The 23,407-nt window shown below is 40.8% G+C and overlaps 1 protein-coding gene across 5 annotated transcripts in view; it reads right to left on the reverse strand.

The window, feature by feature from the left end:
* The window catches only part of LOC144470804 (dual 3',5'-cyclic-AMP and -GMP phosphodiesterase 11), a 175,405-nt gene that overhangs the window by 86,490 nt on the left and 65,508 nt on the right, over positions 1-23,407 (reverse strand). For 3 of the 5 annotated variants that reach the window (XR_013494188.1, XM_078182342.1, XM_078182341.1), the window contains exon 1: positions 3,543-5,713. The exons of the other annotated variants lie outside the window; for them this stretch is intronic. Coding sequence is in view for 2 of the 3 variants with exons in the window: in XM_078182342.1 (XP_078038468.1) it covers positions 3,543-3,582 (40 nt within the window). In the remaining variant the exon portion in view is untranslated. Of the gene's footprint in view, positions 1-3,542; positions 5,714-23,407 lie in introns of those variants that run through there. 5 annotated transcript variants of the gene reach the window in all.

Here is a 23,407-nt window from a genome sequence, read left to right on the forward strand (position 1 = left end):
GAAAATACAGGACTGCAATCGAATTCTTCCAAAATTCATTTACATCGACCATTTGTCCTTGTACATGCAATATCTATGTTACATAATTATTGTTTACAAATTCTATAAAATAAATTCAAATACTAATTCCGCGTTAACGAGGCACGAAGTCCTATATCCCCATCATAAAATATTTTTGATCGCTTTCGGGAGGCTTCCGGCCCGTGACGCGACCTCTCGAACGTCCGCGGACGGCACACGGAACTGCGAAACGAGCAACAAACGAAACAAATGTTCCTACATTGAGCGTAACAACAGGGGTCTGTTGCGCCATGAAAATTATAAAACAGTCGCAATTACTTCGGCCGCTTGGGAGCGTGTGCGCGATAAGTATTAAAACGTGTAATAGATCCATCAAGCCGCGGCCGTGGACGAGGAGCAGTTCGCGCGCATCAAAATATGTATCCGCGCGCGTTAAATATTTGTGTATTATCGCTCGGCTCTCTCTCTCTTCGGTCGAAGTGAAGACGGCTCGGCTTGTATGGCCAGACGTAGCTCCGATAAGAACTCATTAAATCCGGTATCAAGGAATCGATGACATCACTATCGCGCCGCGGCACTTTCAAAAGTCATTTTCGTAATCTCGGAGACGCAGCAAATACGTTTATCGTCGCTAGCGCCGGGAACTATCGCGGTCGTTACGTATTCGGGACTCCCTAAAGAAACGGGAGACAATGCGAGTCCATTCTCGCCCCGCTTTTTATCCCTCCGCTTTTTCCTTTGGGGGGAAGCACCCGTGACTGTTGCGTTATTACCGGGACGTGGCAAATTGGAAATAGTAAATGATAAAGAGCAGACGATGAAAGCAAATCGAGCATTCCTAATCGAACATTTCGATACATTTAGCATGATTTTCAATAAATAATAAATAAATAATCCATTTGTTAAATTGTAATTTCCCTAACAGAACATTGTAATAATTATTTATTGCATGACCCCCGGGTATTCTTTGTAAGCCCGGGGGAATATTTATTGAAATAAATCCATGAGTATTTATTTATTGCATGACCTTCATTTATTCCTGAAGAAACAAATGACATCATTCGGAAAGAAATTACTGCATCCTCGTTTTTCTATTAGTAGCAACAATTCAACTGGTATACGTAAGTTCAATTTAAAATGTTGGCATAGTAAGTATCATAGCATATTCTGTTAGTGTTAATGGAACAGCGAAGATAACTTATTCAATGATGTCAAACTGGTGAAGTGCAAGAAAATGGATATTAAAAATTGATTAATGATCTTTGCAAATAACTCGTTGGAAGACGAGAATCGAAGACACAATTACATATGATTATAACGAATTTATTAACGTTTCTTCTATGTAATTAAACGATACATGGAACATTTCTGAATCAGTGAACAATGCATCGAATTAAATAATAAATAAATATATCATCATAGTTACAGAAAAATCATAATGCAAATTGATCGCAAAAACAAATCTAGTTGTTACCACCAGATTTATAAATAATTTCCAAATATATCTACGTTCGATTACTCATATTGAAAGATACAGAAGAATTTGTTCAACGCATTCGTTCCTTCGACCACACATTTATAAATATATAAATAAATATATTCTCGCAAAATCGCGTGGAACAGTTGCTTTCGTGTCGGTTAAATCGCAACGGTAGTTAACGTAATCTGAAATCTGACAATCGCAGACAGGCGATTAAGAAACGAGAGAGAACGAAGCGACCATTGTGTTTCCGCGCGGTGCAGATTCTCCCAAACAAAATGGAACTCATTGTTGCAGCACGCGAGCTCCCCGGAACAATACCGGGGCGTTTCAGGGAAGCGTTCTTAAGGAGCTTTCGATGACACGAGAGAAGAAAATCGGCCCGGGACACCCTGTAGATCGGACGCAAGAAATCCTTCACCCGCGAGACTCTATCTATCATCGCGACAAACGACGCCGCCGCCGCGAAGACGTAAAAACTGGCGAGCGAGCGAAACGGAGTGAACCCGGGGAACTTTCACCCGTTTCGGACCGTTTCCATCGCGAACGGTCGGGCCCAAACAATAACGCGCGGCGACGAGAGAGAAACGAAAAAAGGAAGCCAGAAAACCGCGAGCTAAGCCGCGACGAAACCGGGGACAGATGCAAATGGGGAGCTGCCAGGACCGCGACTGTTGCGTCCGAAGTGGACATTGTCATAAGCAGACTATAGATTCTATGCAGTTGGGACAAAAGCGAGTAGCCGAAGTGTAAAATTGCGAAGCCGTGAGAAGAATGTAATGATATCGATACATTATTCCCGACTCGTTAAAGCTATTAAGGGAAACGATAGATTTTTATTTAAAATTGAAGTGTCGATTACAACAAGTTGATTTTTACAATGAAGTAACTATTTGATTTTGAAGAATTAAAATTGTGACAATCGTAAAAATAATAATTAAGAAATACGATATAGAATCTTTCAACAAATATTAATCCACAACGGTGAAAATAATAATAATTATACACGTTAATAAGACTAAACATTCAAAACGAGTAAGAAAAGGATTAAGCAAAGATTTACATTTTGTATTCGTCGCCCCAATAAATTAATCATCCAACCGTGGTCTTACCGAGTAGAAAGTTTCTTGTTTTAACGTAAAATTCAAAGTGTGTCCGTACTGTGCGACGGGACTTCAGAAAGTTCTAGCAGTTTCTTCGAAAGGTCTCATTAAAGTTGATCGATATCTTACACGGCAAAGTATAAAAATATATCGCTATTTATTTACTTGCTTTAACGGAGATTTTATTAGCAAATTTATTTACTCGCCGACGGACTTTGTCGTTGGCGGACGCGGCGTTCCTCCTCTCGTAATAAGAAGAAGTTTTATCTGTAATATTGTTTGATTATTTAATCATGCCGCGAGTACGCGGTCGCCCACGCGGCAATATTAAAGTACATGCAATAAATATCTGGCTACAGATTTATCCTGTCGCACGGTTAAATTTTCACTAGACGGTGACCGGCACACCGCTGCCATAGGTGTTCGCATAATTGCAGTTACGCGCGACGGTAGTTGAGATAATAACAGAAGTTCGGTGGAACTTTGCTGGATCGGGCATTGCCCAAAATTTCGCTTCAACGAGTAGAAATAATTTCTATTACGAAACATCGTGCTATTATTTTGTGTATAGTCGTCGCTAGACTGCGGAGTTTTGCGCAAAATTAGCAGATTAATTATTAGGACAATTATCACATTTTCATCGCCGATTGCAATAGGTTGAAACCATACAGACAATTGCTTCTTTCTTGTATAATATTTCGTATTTATATATTCTATTTGTATATATTATTTCTATATTTTATTTATATATTAGTCACATATTATATTATATTTATATATTTTTCTTTCAATCTCCATACGGTATCAACTCGCATTGCTTCGCAATTTTGAAAACACACGCATAAAACCCGCAGTATAGCCATCGCTATAGCTGTCATTCTACCGAAACCACCCTGTCTTTGTAATCCCCATGGAAAGAATCAGAATCGTCAACTCACATTGATCGAATATCTTAAGCATCGCTTTCTTCAGCTGCATAATCGTGCGCTGAACGTGGCGATACGCCTCGACGAAGTGGAGCAATCACGTTCATAACCAGTGCCGTGGCGCAGGAACCGAGCGGTGCTCGTCTCGCGTGTAACTCGCCGTTCGGAGAGCAGTTCATCCTTCGCGAGCAGACGAAAACCACCGGCCTTGTAGTCCTTCAAGGACTGGCGGTGCGTCTCGCAGGACACTGGGTCTGGGTTAGGCCGCAGGCGGCGGCGGCGGCGGCGATCCTCCGCCGCGACGACCGCATCCTTGTTCCGCGACACGCGCCCCGTTTCCTCTTCTCTTTTTCTCCGTTTCGCTCGCACACGCTGCTAAGGCCCGTTGCCGGTGTTGTCCGTGTGCCTCGCGAAGCGTACGAAACACGCGCGCGCGCGCGCGCGATCGACGCCGTGTCCCGAGGAAGCGGCCGCGCCGCGCGGCGTCCCGTCACTTCCGCCGCGCTGGAATTCCGACGATGAATGAACTCGTTCGTGTAATCGCTCCCACGTAGAGCCGACCGATCTCTCCCGGGACAAATTCTCGCCCCGATAACACCCACGTGGCCCGTCGAGCGACCGCGCGCGCGTCTCGTCTCGGCTCGGCTCGGCTCTCGAAAACCGGCGCGCCGATCGTGGGCAGCCGCGATCGTCGTCGCTCTCTTCGTCGCGCGAGCGGGCCTGAAATCGGCCCGCGGTCCTCCGACGATGCGATCGTTAGTCGTACAGAATGTTCAACGACCGATCGAACCCGTCCGACAGATACGTGGCACTAATCGTGACCGCTGCCCGGAAAACCGAGCGACCGCCGCGCGGATTATTCAACGGAACCGCCGCGAGCCATCCGTCAAACGGACGCGGGCCCCGTTAATCGCGAAATCGTTTCGGGGAAGACGAAGAAGGAGAAGAAGAAGAAGAAGAAGAACGTTCCTTCGTTCCTTTCTTCGTCCGGGCGCGCGCGCCTCTTCTTGCTCGTTTTTTCGCCCCTTTTCTTCCTTTTCGCCGTGTATCCTCGCCGGGCCGTTCCGCGAACGACTTAAACGGTTACTCGCTCGGGACGCGAGTGTGCGCTGCTCTCGATCACGGTTAATTGCCGAACCGGAATTAATGCGGACCCGTTCGATGAACAGCTGACTACGGAACGTGTGCAAGCGCAACGGGCTCTTCTCCCCTGGCTTCGACGTTACCACCCGACGTTCGAATTATACTTCCTCTGACAAAGAATACTGACGAGCTGCCTTTGATTTACGAGCACCCTCTCTCCCCGCGGCCGCCGCCTTCCGCTCGTTGTTATTTTGCTTTTGCGCGCGCGAGAGAAAAAGCGCGGGTGGTACGCCTCTCGTATCTTCGACGACGCGGCTCCCTCTCTCGCTCGCTGACGGTCTATCCCGGCCTCTCTCTGTCTCTCTCTCTATCTCTCTCTCTCTCTCTTCCTCTCACGGCCGACTGCTCGGCGCGTCTTCCTTTTTCCGATCGGTTACGATGTTCTTGTCGCCTCGGAGAACGCGCCGCGCCGCTCCACGCGGCCGTCGAATTTCTCGCCTCCGAGAGACACACCGACCCCGTCAACTAACACCAACATGCACCAACAAGCACCAACATGCACCGAAAACCGCCGCGAAACGGTTCGCCGATCTCCAAACTGTTCCAGCGATCTACGCCGATCGATGAACGTCCTTCTCCCTTGCTCTTTCTCTCTCTCTTTGTCTTTCTCTCCGATCGACAACACCGTGTGCACACGCGTGTTTACTTTCTCGAGCGCACCGACATCGATCCAACGATCCCGCCGTGATCGGTAGATCGCTACCGGATAACGCGGCCCCTCTCGTGTAGCGATCGTCTCGTCGGGACCGATCTCGCCGCGGGGATCGAGATGCGCCGCCGGATCCAACTTCGGCGAACAATGTCCGAAGGGATTCACTTGTCTCTCGCGGCGAGAAGAGCCTCGGTTCGCGATGTCTGCTCGGGCTCTTTAAACCGTTCCCGGGTGCAGCGACGTCTCGGTGATCTCCTCGCGGTGGATCGACGCGATCCAGTCGATCCGGACGCGCGCACACACTGTTTCTCTCACCGATTGCGTACGAGCGACGCGCGTGCCGCGCAATTCGTGTGCACGTAACGTTCCCCGCGCGAGTTTAACCGCGACTGCCGTGTCGGAATCGAGTCGAGTTACTCTCTCGCGAGCTCCGAGCCGAACACGAGCTAGAGGGGAGCGCGACGCGAGACCGACGGAGAAAGACGGAGAGAGAGGGAGCGGGAGAGAGAGAAAGAGAGTCTGGGAGAGAGAGAGGGAGCGAGAGGGAGAGCGGGAAAGACCGAGAGGAAAGAGAGGGACGGTGGTGAGCCAGACAATAGAGAGAGACCGACTACGGTCAAACAGAGAGAAGAGTGAAAGAAAGAGAGCGAGGGAGGGGCTGGGGAGGGTAGGGGAGGGACGTGGATTTCACAGCCAGTCAGAAGGAAGGAAGATTTCAGAATTCGAGTGCTGAAAAAGGAGAAAGTACATCGAGATTCGATGGAAGAAAGGACGAGCCGGAGATTTAGTGACAGGGACACGGGAACGAAAAACCTGCGAAATTTTTCAACGCGACCGGCCACCGTGGCTCGCGCGAATTGCCAGTCTAGGTGGACGACATTAAACGCCGGTCTCGCGAGCCCGCTGCAAGCGATTTATGGTTTTCTTACCGGGATTACGAGAATGTGTTTATTAAGATTGTGCGTTAGCAATTCTTATCGCGATGTGTTCGGTTCCCTTGGATATAATTTATTATTCAATTAGAAATACAATTTATGTTGCGCGTTTCACGGTCTACGAGATATACAGGGTGGGGCAAATAAAGTGTTACAAAGCAATATCTCCATTATCGTTCGTGATACGCGAAAATGCTTGAGGAACAAATTCTTTGGTTCGAAAGGGCACACGTTGTGGTGGAAATGGTTTTTTTTAAAGGTCATATTTTTTGAGATTTCAAGGTCATCGATGTTTTTTCAAATGGAACGATGTATTTGTTTTTCGATGGCGTTATCGCCGATTTTAAGACGAATCCAGCGACCTATAACTCAAGGTCATTCTAGTCGCGCAAAGTATGAAAATTAGTTGAAAAAACCGAAAAATATCGCAGTAATCACTTTCACAGGATCCACTAACCTTGGTTTGATTCTACCTACAGAACATGCTCGAAATGATGTTCGATCGTGTTTTGTTGAGTTGTTCATCTCACGCAACAACATGTGCCCCTTCGAACCAAACAATTTGTTCCGCAAGCATTTTCGCGTATCATTAACGATAATGGAGATATTTCAACTTCGACTTGCAGCACCATGAACATATCAAAACCTTCTTGAAATTCGTTCATTTTCGCGATCCATCGTATTCACATTAGAAGGTAATGCGCTACTAATATGTTTATGTTGTTGCATCAGGTGAACAAGTCAACAAAACACGAACGAACATGTATAATGTAAACGTAGATATGTGCAATTGTAGAAACGTAGAAACGTAGAAACGTAGATATGTAGAATTGTAGGAATGTGGGAATGTAGGAATGTGGAATGTGGGAATGTCGGAATGTAGTAATGTGGAATGTGGGAATGTGGGAATGTGGGAATGTAGGAATGAGGAATGTGGGAATTTAGGAATGTGGAATGTGGAAATGTGGGAATGTAGGAATGTAGGAACGTAGGAATGTAGGAATATAGAACTGTAGAAACATAAAACTATAGAAATATAAAAATGAAAAAATATCTAAATCGAGTATAATTTACTTCATATATTAAATATCGTTTCTCATTTTTTTTGGAGAAAACGAAATTACATTACTATTTAATAGATAGTTATTCTCATTTAAATAATTTTAACTGAATAATTAAAAAGTTTTAATTTAAATGTACTTTAAGTAATTTTAACTGAAAACAATATGTCTAAATTTGTTAGTCTGCTCATCATGTTAAATAAAAATTGCCCGATTCAAAGAGACAAATGACAATTACAATTACAGTAATCAAAAGTTAAAGAAACTTGAAATCTGTCATTTGAACAGATTACAAACACGTGTTAAAATTATTTCTATGAAAATTAATCCGTTTCAGCTCGATTTTCATAAGCGAGACCCTTATTTCAGTCCGAAATAAACGAATTAATAAAATGTAGTTATCGAGCCATTTCACGTGGACATTGCTCGAGCAGGTTTTGAAATCAATTTTTCACGTGAAATACAGTTTATCAGGTGCTAATTGAAACTCTATAGTTTGGGCTCCATTAATTAAATTAGTTTGAGTTTGCAGGATTTCCGGAGTTCGTATTCAGCTGCAAAGCTTTCATTAAATAATGAAGTGGGAGTAATGAAAATGTGCGGCTTCCGGGAGACTTACTGTTCGATTAAATATTATTATTAAACATCGCCGCGAACAATACCGTCCGCGAAGATTCTAAAAATGGAAAATATTCTAATAAATAGTACGCAACCCACAGACTCGAATAATTTTAAAAACTCATCGAACCAAGAGTAAAGCAAGTCTAATCTTTGCTTCCAACGCATTAACTAATTGTCCGATGAAGTATTATTATTAAACATCACCGTGAACAAATTTCTTCCGTCTAAATCCTACAAATGGAAAATATTCTAATAAATAGCACGCAACCCACAGACCCGAATAATTTTAAAAACACTTCAAGCCGAGAGAAAAACAAATAAAATCTTTGCTTTCGACGCATTAACGACACTACGCCAACACATAAATAGCAAAACTAACACTTTTACACGTCGTTCATACACTCGATCAATTTAGAAAACTGAAATTTATCATTTTACGCGAAATCGATTTTAAACCAGCTGTTTACACCTAGCCAACCACGACGCGGCGTTTAAAATCCGTCGCCGTGTGTTAACCCCTCGAATCGTTAGAACGTCTCGCGCGCATCACGAGCCGGTCTTCGGTGCGGCTCGCTGAAGAAAAAAAAATATATAAGATGGCGTAACGTCGCGCCGCGCCGCAGCGAACGAGGAAGAGCACGGCGCTGATCAAACAAAAGTAATCTCTGAACAAAGACTTCTACGAAACGCGCGCAAACTCGAGTGACTCGACACGATCTTTTCCCGTTGCTCGATGACATTTGCGTGAACCGGGGGAACGCGCTCGCGCGCGCGCGCAACCATTCGAAAAACCCGAACCGCTATAATAGTAATTCACACGGTTCGACCCGCGCGTAATCGGCTGGTGGATCCGTTCCGTTTCGTCGGGAGCGCGCGTTTTAGGCGGTGCCGGACGACGCGCGTCACGCGTCTTTATCGCTCCCGATTTCCGTCTTCACGCGGATTCTCGTGAAAGGCTCGCAAGTGCAACAATATCGGCGCGCATATTGATTACAGCGGCCGGGTAAAAGGCGCGAGATTAATGAAGCTGAAACATTTTTCCCGCGGCGACCGCGCCGGATAGGAAAATAGAGCTCCGCGCCGGGGGCAACGTCGGATAAATAGATTCTTGCAACCAGACGGCGGTTCGTCGTGCGAATTTTTTATTCTTTCGCTTCGTTCGATTCACGCGCCGTATGTTCACTCGCGTTTTTATTAACTAGAGAAGACTTTTAGTTGCTTTTGTTCGTTAGTTTTCCTTCGGTGTTTCACGCTTGTGAAAGCCGTAATTGAATTAAAATTCGCGCAGTGTTTGACAGCAGACTGCGGGTCTCGGTGCACGTTTTTATTTTTACTAGTCTTTCATTGCGTTAAATTTGTCGACGGCGACACGTTTGTTTGATTAACTAGGGAGATGTAATGTTATCTTTTATGAAACAAGCTTCTCTTTAATGTCGCGAATTTGAGAGCTTGTAAATGAATGAAAATTCGCGGACTGTTTGAAACTAGACCACGAGTGAATTTTTTACTTCCGCAAATCTTTGCGCTTCAAATTTACGGTTTAAGAAATATTTATTTTATTAATTAGAGAGAAACGTTATTTTCTGTTGAAAACGTTATTTTCTGAGCACTTTTGCTTCGATTTTGCAAATTCACATAGTCTATATCTGAATTAATGTCTGTGGACTGTTTAGTATCAGCCATTTTGAAAATAATTTTTAATTCCAGTAAGTGGGAAATGAGAAACCGAAAATCGAAAAATATGTCTAGCGGTAATTATTATATAACTTTATTTCACAATAATTCGATTCTAAAATGATAAAAACTGTAAAGAGCGGAAAATGATGAAGTGAATTTCTTAAATTCAGCACACATTCCAATCTTGCAACTCTTATTCACCAACACATGTCCGACATCTTTAGCACCTGGTAGATCGACTGTTAATACGTTGTAGATAAGTCTTCTACATACCAGACGCCATCGTGCAAATACATTACACAGAAATGCAAAATCAAAGTTACACATAGTTCTAACAAAATTTACTACTCGCGTAGACCGCGGAATTTATGCATTCATGATACAAATAATTAGTTGCAACAGTAACTAACGAAATTTCTGGATCATTAATTATTTCAAGAAAAAATCGCACAATTATTATTGCAGCTCGTTAATATTTTTAATGTCCTTGATTGTGTTAACCGACATCTAAATTTTTTATTTCAGAGTAAAAATTCTTCACAATTGTTTCAAGTATTTAACGATATTTTAGTGATATTTTGTATTATGGAATTTACTGAATTAAATTTTCGATAGCAAATATAAGTTTTCAAATAACAAAAGTATAAAATGTGTAGGAACTAATTTTTATTAAAAATTAGTAAAAGATGTGCTTTTTAGTTCTTTCGGTAGAAATAGCGTTGAATGATATATTTTTTATCATGCAATTTATCGAATTAATTTCGCGAGAACTATAGCAAAAGCCAAAATATAATTACACAGAAAACATAGAATATAAGAAACAATTTTTATTAAAAATTACTAAAAGATGTGCTTGCTAGTCTTTTCGGTAGAAATAGCGTAGAATAAGATATTTTTTATCATGCAATTTACCGAATTAATTTCGCGACGACTATAGCAAAAGTGATCACGTAGAAAACACGAAATATGCGACACAATTTTTATTAAAAATTACTAAAAGATATACTTGAATCCTTTCAGTAAAAATATCTCAAAAAATTGTTAAAAATAACAAATAAGAATGAACGAAAGGTGTGTTTGAACACCTTCGATATTAACAGTTTCAATCCTCTGTTACAACAGTTTCCGAAGTCGGTTCAAAGGTGAGAAACGCAGTGTTCGCGACGCCGATCGCCGCTCCGGCGTTAGACCCCGGTCGAATTAGTTAACGGGAGAACGTGTTGCATAAGAAATTCAGTAATTAATGGACGGGGCCGCGGTTCCGGCCTATCCTGTCGCGTAGAAAGCTGAAAATCCGGCTACCGGCTACCGGCGAAATGGCGAAATGTATCGGGCGGCGGTTAGAGGCGGCGAAAGATGTATGTATGACGGTCCAGAAAGCCGGGAGGCCAGATAAAAAAATTGTTATCTGTTCTGTTGGCCGTCGGGTATGTGCTTACATCGGCTTTCGTGTGATAACCGCGCGCGCTTGTTCGTCTATTTACGTAAGTACACGAACGGCTGCTGGCAAGACGCGAAGCTGGAGGTAGAAAGGCGAGAGAAGTGCTGCGCGTAGCAGATTAGGCTCTCGGTCTCGTTTACAAGCCTCGAATTCGATCTCGATGACTCGGTGGATTGTTGACGATTCCGCGGTCCGGTGCAGTTTTTTTTTTTTCTCGCGGAGTTCGACTAAACGTAATCGAATTACCCGTTGATTCGAGCGAAATTAAAGATCCGAACGAAGGCTGCTCCACTTTCTACAATTTCTCGTCGTCGAGATTACGCGTGGACTTCAGATAATTAGGATAACGATTTTTAAGATAATCTTTCGTGATACTCTGTCGCTTTAAGGTGAAGTATTTTAGGATTTTTAAGTCTTAGTTTATTTAGGTGAGATATTTGGAAATATATAAATATAATATATCTGTAATTGACGCAAAAATGTAATTCCATTCGATCCATAGGTTTTTATACATTTTATTATGTTCATTAGTTATTTGTCATAGTTGGTCCGAAATGAGATATTTTATGGGCTACATTATGCTACGTTCTTGTATGAAGTAACAATATTCTCCCGAGACACGTGAAGTTCAATATTTATAAAATTGTATAGTTGGTTCTTCCGCCTTTATATTATATTATTAACTTGCACAATAATTAACTGCAAAAATTCTTCGACGGTTTATCATTACTATTTCCAATAATTATTTGAGCCGTTGATGGCAGGAATAGTGTGAGACAAAAACGTTAATTTGTGAAGGATGAATAGTGAGTCCTGTGAAATGCAATAACCTAGAATTTGACTTGAAATTATACAGAAAAATGAAAAATCGAATTAAATGCGATTCAGTAATATTAAAACAATGTAGCAAAAAATTGATTTATAACTTAACTTAAGATAATAAAGCGGAACAAAATTAAATACGATTTGGTGATATTAAATTAATTTAGCAAAAAGTTGACTTTATTCTTGGATTCGAAGAATCTTCCAAAGCGCTCGATTCCACCAACCAGACATGGCAACGAGTTTCTGACTCACCGTAGCCTGGACATCGTTAACATTTGATTCCCGGTTCGAATGTCCCCGGCTCAAATTTGAGCCCCCTCTCGCGGACGTTGTATCAGTCCACCGACATTTATTAGCATGCCGCGAGTGAAAACGTTCGAAATCCCGCCCACGGTAAATAACGCGTTATCTCCCTAACAAGATAATTTTTCTCTTAATTGTGGCTCCGGCGAAAAACGAGAATATAATCGAATGTCGAGCGGCCGTAAAAGTTAGTTCAACGAATGCCGCGCGCGCGCGCGCGCGCACGGCTGAAATTCGCTTGTAACCGATCGCCGGCCGCTGATAGAACGAATACTCTAACGAAACTAATGTCCCCGTTTCCGGTCGATCGCAATGTAGCAAGTTGGAGCGGACCGGCCACAATAAATTTCAATTAAGTTAGCAATAAAGATATCGGCCGGCCGTTCGCGTACATTGGCCGCACAATTATAAATATCAATGGGACGAGGGCAACAACGAGCCTTTGCGTTAAATATATATATTTTGTGTCGTTTCCCCCTTCCCCCTTCCTCCCCGCCTTTTCCTGTTCCCTCCCCGCGTGGCCCGTTTTTCAAGCAAATTGCGCCGCGCCGCGCTACGTGGGCGAGTTAATTAGACGCTTACTTACGCGTGACGAAACAAACACGGCGCGGCGCGACGCGCGCTAGGGGCCTCCCCGGCTGTTTTTTTTTTTAACGAATTCCAACAAATCTCTCCGCATCGCGTGTCGTGGGCCGAAATAATGTCACGACGATTAGTCATCATCAGAGAGCACCTTCGCGATACGAGCGGGTGCCCGCCGCGCGGTTCCTCGACGAGGACATTTTTCGGCCTCTTCCGCGGGATGAATACGGTTCATTTGAAGCCGCTGCATGTTCAATTAGGACCACGCGGAAACGTTTTACTCGTCCGACTGCGACGCCGTAGCTTCGGAGGGAAACTATTCTTCGCTTGCTGATGTTCAGTCGCTCTCGGATGGCATTATTACTCGTGTCTTTTTATACGGAGCATTTAAATCGGAATTTGATTGTTATCAATTTTTTCAGGCAAGTTTGCGAATTTTTCTCAGCAGTTGCTGAGTAGTATACAGTCTCTAAGTAGTTATTAGATAAAAGATTTGTCTTTTAACCCTTTGCACTCGAAGCCATTTTAACTGCAAATTTGAAATAATTTCCCTGGCTTATAGTATTTCTATTTTATGTAACAAAGTGTACTTTTATGCATACGAAATTTTATTCGCATAATGACCAACCAGCTTGTATAATCATCAGCAACGTGTAATAACATCGCATCATTTCAAAATGAATATAATATCACAGCGATTATATTACACATTGTTTACTAGAAATTTTTAATTCTCTAAATAATAAATAACAACGTAGGTTGCACTGCAAATGCAAACATTACCCCTGGTAAACTTTTGGAATAAAATGTCAAACGAGAGACAAAATGGAAAACCGTTCAAAATTTCTCGAAAATTTCTAAAAAAAGCTTTAGAAAATCGTCAAAAAAAGTCTAAAGAAAATCGTCTAAAAAAATCTATAGAAAATCGTCGAAAAAGTCTATAGAAAATCGTCTAAAAAAATCTATAGAAAATTGTCTAAAATCTACAAATAATCGTCTATAATCGTCTAAAATCGTGTAAAATCGCCAGGAAATCATCTGCGAGCAAGTCGATTTTTCTAGGTTAACGAGCGTTGGGCACAGACATCGAAACGTAAAGCCGGTCGGTTTCAGCACCAGAAATAATCCTAGCATCGTTCGATGATATTTGCGGTTCGAGTACTGTTGGACCTGGGATAACGCCATGTGAGGCTGATTCGACGGCTTACGCACTCGCATGAGCGAGGCCAGGTTTCCCAGAAACTCTCCACGCGTCCTAATACAAGTGCGGTTTCTTCAAAGATAACTAATTGAGAACTACTCGTATTGATAACATCTTTGCGTCACTGCTGCGTTATTTATCTATTTCCAATCGATTTTTGCCCCATTCTATTTGCTCGTATTTCTCGCTGTGACGTGTTAAAAGTGAATAAAATGAATAAGATAAATAATTAGATGGAAAGGGACGCTTGTTTAATTCAATTTGCACAACGTTTATTAATTAAATAAAATAAATAATTAAATGGAAAGTGACGCTTGTTTAATACAATTTTACCGATTCCGTACAAGGCACGTAGATGAACTAAAAGTTGCACTAACTAAATGCTACTGAATCTTCGCGCAACGTTCACTAATTATTTAATTACAAGTGTCTGCGTTTTTACGATCTTTTAACGCTTTATCGAAAACGACAGATTTCGTACGCCGCACGTGACCAATGTTTTCTGTAGATATAATTTTCCAATTTAGAAAGTGAACGAGCTAATTCGAGAAGATCTATACGATAAACGATTAATTGTAAGAAGACGTAAATCCTCGACGGAGTTTTAATCGAAAGTCGGAAGATTTAATTAAATGTAACAGCAGTTTAATGAAACCGAACTAGTCTTCGGAACATCTAATTTTAACCGACCGGCTCGCGCAGTGTGTTAAGCAACTTTTATCGAACTTCGAGGAAGAAAGATTATCGATGAGTGAATAGATTGACCGAGAAAGGTTAAATGTCCATAATATTTTGTAGCGCGAAATTATATCAATATTCCCAATATTTACCAACACTGTAATAACTATAGAATTTCAATAATTGGAAACAGCACAATAATAATTATAATTTGACATAACCTTGTCATTAATGCAAAATTTCCTACCAGCGTTCATCCTTTAAATATCACTAAATATTATTAATTAAACTGCAGATTTTTTGATGAGAAAAATTATTAGCTGCAATTTAAATTAAAAGACCAACGGTGACCGAAGAATATTGCTACACTACTTTTTACTTGCTTCAATTATTAATGGATGAAAGAAATATATGTCTCGTGATTAACGTGACTTTTATTTTCTATGAAGATTTGCCGTTTATTAATAATCGTCGCAGTATTATTTCCTAATGAAAACGATTTTTACGTTTGCGCATCTATATGGAATTTATAGGTCAGACTGACCCACTGCGGTAGTATTATGCTCGCTTGAGACTTCGATGAATCTTCATTACGTTTCGGTGCGTTGGCGTGCGGCAAGGAACGTAACAGCCGTTCAGAGAGATATGTTTGTACTATGGCGTTCGTTTACCATTTGTAACGTAGTCGAAAGTTCACCGCAAGCTCCGTTACTGTTAATCAAGCGTCTTGCATTGTGTTTGTTGGCCGAGTGTCGCCTCTTTTTAGCCCGCGCAAGTAAGAAGCCGTTTATGTTAAAATTGTATAAATTGTACCGTCGAAGTCCAAAAAATAATTAACATTACAACTCGAATATCTTCATTAACAGAGCCAGTATAAGTATGTTAACAGAAACATTATCAAACGTTAATAATATTATAACAACATATAATATATATTGCATATAATAATATTCACGTTAATATTATATACATTAAAAAATATGTCCAGTTGAATTTAAATTTATAATTGCAAGCGCGTTAACAGAAATGCCACTAAACACACCAGAAAAACTTCAATCTGTGAATTAAAATAATATTAATTGAAGCACAATTAATTCAAGCAGAAATCAACTTTAAAAATCCAATCTGAGATCACCTAATTGATGTCACAAGATTAATGCCAACATAGAACCGGCGATGCTGTTATCAAATTCGATGGTTTTGCACGAAACTTTTGCGGAGCCAGCGCACAGCGCGCGCTTTCAATAACCATAACGAGCACTCCGCGGGTAAAGAAATATATTAAACGGTTGCGGTGCCATTGCATGTATCAGAACGGACATTTCTGGAGCATCGATATCCTATAACGCGACGAAACTTTCATGCAATACGATCAAACAGATGTCTTGGACGAGGCCGGAGTCTCTTCGGCGGGCATCGTGAAGGTGGATAATGGCGTCGCAAGAAACAAATGTTTCCCAGAGATTCATGATATCGCCGAACACGCCGCTTGCAAAACACGATACTGTACACAATATGTTAAACCTATCAGAGCGATGGATCGACCGTCTTTTAAACTTTCAGCAAAATTTTTCAATTCGATGCGACTGCTTTTTTTTAAGTAAAGCGTATTGATATTCAACTGCGATACGGAAAAATTATAATAAAATTATTTCGTTTGTTTAGAATGGCACTATAGTGCCTCTGTGCGACGCTATAGGGTACGAAGAAGCATACTTTTGGGGCTACCAAGTCAAATCTGATGTCTGCAATCCCTCAGTTGAGGAAAAGCGGGCACGTCGAACTGAAAAGTATGGATATTCAACAGCGATACGGAAAAATTATAATAAAATCACTTCGTTCGTTTGAAATGGCACCATCGTGCCTCTATACGACGCTATAGGACGAGAAGAAGCATACTTTTGGAGCAACCAAGTCAAATCCGATGCCTGCAATCCCCCAGAAGATAAATCTCCGCTCGCAGACGCGTGCCCGTGTGTATTATCGACTGGATGTCCGTCTTTCCACACTGCGAGCGCATGATGCACAAGCGTACTGCCAGCCAAGGGGTTTCAGATGCGTACCAGAGCACGCTGGTCCATTGGATTATACAACTGATGAGCCAGCATTCGAAGTGTCATGCCGGGTGACACGAGCCTGTCGCAGGTGCAGCTTCTTGATCAACGAAGCCTGTCTTCGTTTCCCGTTGACATTTCGAGGCGAGCTCAGGTAAAAGTACCGAACTCGGGACGCTCTTTCGAGGGTGAGAGACTATCGTCGACTTTATTGCGAGTTCTTGAATATTTGCACTACTGTTGAATATTTGTACTATTGTTGAATTTTGTACTACTGTTGAATATCTGTATTAATATTCGAGAGATCAACGCTTTAAAATATTTGTTTAATATAAAATAATATAAATGTAAATATTTATTATTATTTATAAAAATAATATAAATATTCAAAAAAGTTACTTGAACCTTTTTATGTTCCATAAATCGGGACAATAAAGTGATTGATGTACGCAGTATTGGACAGCGCGTTCCTGCTTTTAGGAACATCTGCGGAAAGACATATTGTTTCTACATTATTATTATTGCATACCAGTATTCGCGTGGGGGAATTTATAAAGAAGAATGTTCGAAAACATGAATAGAATTTTTACATCCACTATCACCATCTTTTATCCATTTTTGATCGCACTGTTCGCGCTTCCGTTTCAAGCAGGGGCTACGAAAGCGGTGTTCCATATGAGATACTTTTACCCTGCGACGTTTTTCGTGGGCGATCCACCGTCGTCCGAAATTCGCTGAACGTCAAAATAATGCGAATAGTTCGCCGGGACCGATAAGTTGCTTTCGCGCAGCTGCGGCGGCGTCCGAGGAATTTCAATCTGGCCGGGCGTCGTTCTTTCGCGCCGTGGCCTGTTTACTAAATCTTTCCGGCTCGAATTTAATTCGACCCGAATGAACAATGCCCCGGCACAGAGGATAATTACGTTGCGCTCGTTCCGCGGCGGATTTTCGTAAAGTTTCCGATCGGAACGGGAACTCGAGCCGCGAATTAACTTCATCCGTGTTCAATTATTCGGCCGGCTTTCGCGTACCGCCGCTATGATTGACACTTGGATACAGAGTATGATTATCGTTGTTTAACCATTCCGTTTTTGACGATTAATGGAGATTTCCGGCGAGGTCTATAGAAAATTTAACTGGTCTAAATGAAGTACAGAGTGTGCTGAAGATTAATTTAAAAGAAGCAAACGATATACGAAACATTCCTTCTCAGTTCAAGTTTCAATTCAAGTAGTATTTATTAATTTAATATTATTTTAATTATTAGTCAGCAATTATTTATGAAATGTTATATATTAATAATTATTATACGTTTATGCATCGTTCATGTATTTAAATAATGCAACCTTAATATATTTTACTAATAATATAAATAGGCTAAACTCTGTGAATAATATGAATAGGATAAACTTTATTAACATTATAAGTAGAATAAACTATATTAATAATATAGATAGAATAAACTTTCATTTAGCGGACAAAGTATTAAAGTGAATTTTATCGTTCAGTTTTGTTATCAATGCGTCCGTTATACTGCTAAAATACATAGGATTTTAAATCGCAATATTCTGGCATTCAAAGTAGACAAATATACATACACAGGTACAGGGACAGAATTTGCTCCTCTGGTCTGTAGGTATAGGAGCACGGTGGATTTGTCGGAGAGCCGCAGACAAGTCTGACTGCTTTTTTCATGATTCATTTTAGACGTCGTGGAAAGGCAGACAAGAGGCTGTTAATGCAACGTTTCCTGAAACATGAGGTAATTCCCGATCCGCGCGGCCCGACGTTTCTCGTACGGCTGGACGGCGACGCCCGCGCTTCCAGCCATTTTTCATTGTTTCAGACGTCAAAAGCGACGACATCCGCGGCAGTGTAACAAATTGCATAATTGCGGTTCCGTACCTATTTCTCCGTGAATCTGGAGCAATTTTCGATTTCGCATTATTCGACGGCGAATTACCCAATGATATTCCACTTACGTATATCGGCGGTCGATTTAACACTATTTTTACGGAACAAGACGATCGTTCAACCTTCATCTTTTTTCTAAGCTCGTTTATTTCTTATCGATTATTTTCTATGCTCGAGCAAGCGTTTACTTAACATTTACGTAGCGCTAAAAGCAGCTGTTTCTAATTAATTTATAAAAGCAAGACTGAGATATTTATTCTGATCTTAAGCGAGTGTTGTTTTATCTACCGCGACAGATGTATTGAATAAATAAATGTATCTTTGCTATCTGAATAGTTGTGATAGTTTGGTAGAAATAATTTGGTAGGAATAATTTAGTAATGTAATTTGATAATATAATTTGGTAAGAATAATTTGGTGAAGATAATTTGATAAGAACTATTTGGTAAGAATAATTTGATAAAAATAACTTGGTAAGAATAATTTGGTAAAAATACTTTTGTAAGAATAATTTGGTAAAAATAATTTGGTAAAAATACTTCGGTAAGAATAATGTGGTCGAAATAATTTGATAAAAATGCTTTGGTAAAAATAATTTAGTGCAAATAATTTGGTAAAAACAGGTGTACAGGAAGGGGCGGTAGAAACGAAACGCCACAATCAACTCGCCGTAATAAAATCGAGGAAAATCTGGCTTTCTCGTGTCAGGGCCGCCGCGCGCCGGTTTAATACGTGGATAATATAGAATGTCGCGGCCGGTGTGTCTTCATAGCGAAGTGCCGGTGTCTGGCCATGTTGGGACACGACAATAGTATTTGCAGAGAAGACGACGGGCTGACACTGAGAAACGAGGGATCCTCGTAGCGCGGCATAAACGTTTCGCGCAGCCGGAGCCGAAAGATAAATTTCACCGTGTCGGGGCATCTGACGAATCCACGATTTCATGATACATCTAGCGTGCCTGCTATCGCTTGTCATGACCGAAGGAAGAGGAACAGTAAGGAAGAAGATTTCTCTTCGGCCGCGGAGTCCTCTCTCGCGTTTCTCGACCGTTACCTCATGACCGTCAGTTGCAACTCTCTAATCGTTCGGGTACTCGCTAAAGAATTCTCTCAGCAGTGATCTCGTAATTAACCTAAGCATCGTTTTCACCGTGTGCCCCGCCGACTTGAGCTTGTCTTCGCACTTCGCTCCGTCTATACCGTGCACGTAGGCCCCCTCGGGTTCCTCCTTTCTTTCGTGCGCGGAGCTTGCAAAACCGCCGCTGTTTATCGGCTCAGCCGTGCGCTCCGCTAATTTATTGTTAACTTCGAAGTCACGCGTCCGTTGTTTGCGTTTCTCAAGTTTTCTTCGGGTTTCACCGCGGGACTGTACAGTAAGTGTTCATTGTTCCAGAGGGGATTTCTTTGTGTCGCGAGTGAAATTCGCTCGTACAGGGTGGCGCGGAAAGAACTAGCGCTCGAATGTCTCTGCTTTTGTTTATGTTAATATTATGTTTCCTTTAGAAAAAGTATTTCCGTTAATAAAATTCAAATGTCTCTTGACATAGCATTTCTTCGACAATTCCAATAAAATTTCCAATATGTCGACGAATAATTGAGAATTCTACAAATAAACAGTAGAACGTGATAATACCATTAATAAATTAAATAGAAAGAAATGTAGAGTAATATTTAATTATTTCGTTCGCCTTTCTACTCTTATTTTTATTTATTATCTCTTTGATCTCGGTTAGTCGTTCCATTGTCTTGCAATTAACGCAGATATATAATATTCTATATAAAAATCCGCTATATTTGAATGACTCCGTAACTTCGTTCAATCTTTACCAACTTCTCATTCAAACTATCCGATAGAAAATAATTTTCTTCGCGTTGCGGGAACTATGGGATGGTTTAGAAGCGCGTCTCATCGATTCTGATTCATCCTGTACAGCCACGGATAAAACTCCATATTAATGCACATCCATTTTGTAACATTGCCGGATGAAATACGCTGCAAGCATTCGGAGAATGGAGCTATCAACGTGCTGGCCGTATTGAACATCGCCGTTTCATATTCCCGGCTGTCAGTCGAACGTCTATCCGAGTTAAGTAGCAAATTATTTAAAATACCTTATGCATTCCGCTTTTGATAAATCCCGCGTTTTCCGACCGGACGTGAAAGACCGCGACTAATTGGGATCAAATTATACACCTTGAATTTTCATTTGGCTGTCGGAATTCGCAGCTGCGCGCGTCACTTTAATTTAATGTTTTAATACATTGTCGGAATTAAATGGATCCTGAACGGTCTAGAGGTGGAATCGAATTCGATGGGTGCCTTTGAACTCGAGTACTATATTGTATATTATATTATATATAATGTACTATATTATATTGTATATAATATACTGTATTATATTATATGTACCATATTATATTGTATATAATATACTGTATTATATTATATGTACCATATTATATTATATGTACCATATTATATTATATACAGTATACCGTATTATATTATATATAATATACTGTATTATATTATATTTTACATAATATACTAAATATCTCCGTTATTTTTATCAGATACTAGAAAACTGTATTAACGAAAGTTGTTCAGCTCAAAGAGTTCTGCATGGCAGCAATAATTTTTTCGCAACTGGAGAATTTTCAGATATTTTAAAATTACCACCACTTTTTTTTAACATAATCATACATCTTTTAGCACGTTAGAATTTTTAATGTAGATTTCTCTATGCTTAAAAATGCATATTCCGCGCACTAAGGTTGTCACACTACGCAAATGTACTTTCATCAAGAAATAACATTAAATATCTACTGAACTGAAGATATAAAATCCATGTATTTTTGTTAAAAGATGAATCTACCTATATTTTGCATCGGAGTTTACAATCAAAACGATTATGGTAATATTTAAAGTTTCCCAACAAAACTAACATTTACAACAACGTTACTAACGATGCGCACACCGTTGGCAATCGGACTAAAAAAAAAAAGACACAAGTTTACCGCATTAATCACTGAAAAATCCTCGACCTTCGCGTCGTAAAACGAAGCTGAAATAAGCGATGAAGACGTATAGCTATGCTATAATGAGGAACAAGACGTACGACCCGAATAATCCATTAAATTCCTAAGAAATAGCCACAACATTCTCGGAAAAGTATATTGATAAATATCAATCGACGCGTTGTACACGTTTCGCACTCTATATTTCATCCGTTTTACAAATGATATTCACCATTTCGAAATTCCCTATTTTCCATCCCGAATTCATCATTTCGCAAATTGTATTCACCCTTTTGCGAATCATATTTACAGCTTTTGCAAGTCGAACTCATATTTTCAGCCGTCAAATTTTCGAATAAAATTCTTGTATATTATTTTTTAAAATTCTTAGTTTTGAATTTCTAAGTCTCGTTGTACGTATGTAACAATAAATTTAAAATAGTCGCTGAACAATTATATAGTACAATAGTATAGTATCATAATAATATATAATAGTACCACTTGCAGCTTGATAATTAATAACGCACGCAAGAAAATATTTTTCTCATAGAACATTGTTTTTTAAAGAAATAACATCGTTTAGCTCTCTCTTGAAATTTTCCTTCGATTCGAATAATATTTGAAGCCATAAGTCTATATTATTTCACGCTGCAAAACGAACTCGATCTTGCGAGACGCGTATTTGATGCGAAGAGAGCTGCGCACCACCGGCGAAAGGATGAATTTAATTTGAAAAAGCTGGGTACGCGAGCCGCGAAAGGATGAATTCAAGAGATGTGTACCGTCTTGAACAAAGCCCGAATGAAAGCATCCGCAAGAACTATGCGAGATACGCGACGGTAGAAGAGCGGGATTTAATACTTTCACGTTCGCACGCTTCGCGAATTAATCCCCGAAGGTGGATTTAAGCCCCCGGGAGTTACAACGGGGGCACGGCGAGAAAAAAAAAGTTTGAATGTCGTTGCCCGGTGAGTCCCGAGGAAGTCGCATCAACGTGAAAACCTCCTTCCGCCGACTTTGATCCTCGCAGCTGCGCATCTTCAAGCTGGAAACGCTCGAACGGATACGTCAATTAGGACGCCGCTAATTCACGGAGGTTGTGACCTTCCGGCTCTCTCGGCCCGCGTGCTCGGGCCAAAGTAATAATAACTCGTTTGGTACACGAGATATAGATCGTAAGACACAAGGGGTCGGCGCGCGAGAGGGGCAGGCGAAACATCAGCGCGGAAGCGTGCCTCGGATCGGGCTGCCATCCCGTTGACAAGGATATCAATGGCGGCGGAACGCGGCCGTAATTATCGTTTTCAAGGACGGAATTCGTCGACGTCGAGAAACTTTATTTCGTCGCTGTTTCAACTTCTCAACTCTTTCGTGTGAAATATTCGTCGCTCTAACATTTCGAAAACCATAAATAACTGTTTATGTGATAGATATAAGAGAAAAAAGTCATCGATAAATAAAAAAATCTTTTCAATAATGCAACGATTAAATATAATTAATTTTTATGCGTCGAGATTACCAAACGACGAGAATAGTTTTTGATTATAAATTATTGTTATGATAAAATAATATTAAACAATGTCGAATGTTTTTTGATATTTTTATCCGACCACGATTTAACATAGAAGCGCATAATAATAATTTAACAATCGCCTAAAACGTTGCTTCCGCTTCAGAAGGATATAATGTTTTTTTAATCGAAGCAAAAACTTGGAATTGTTCTAATTATAATTATTTTGTCCGATGTTTGTACAAAGCAAGTTTTTGTCG

Source organism: Augochlora pura, chromosome 6 (assembly GCF_028453695.1).
Source record: "Augochlora pura isolate Apur16 chromosome 6, APUR_v2.2.1, whole genome shotgun sequence".
NCBI lineage: Eukaryota > Metazoa > Arthropoda > Insecta > Hymenoptera > Halictidae > Augochlora > Augochlora pura.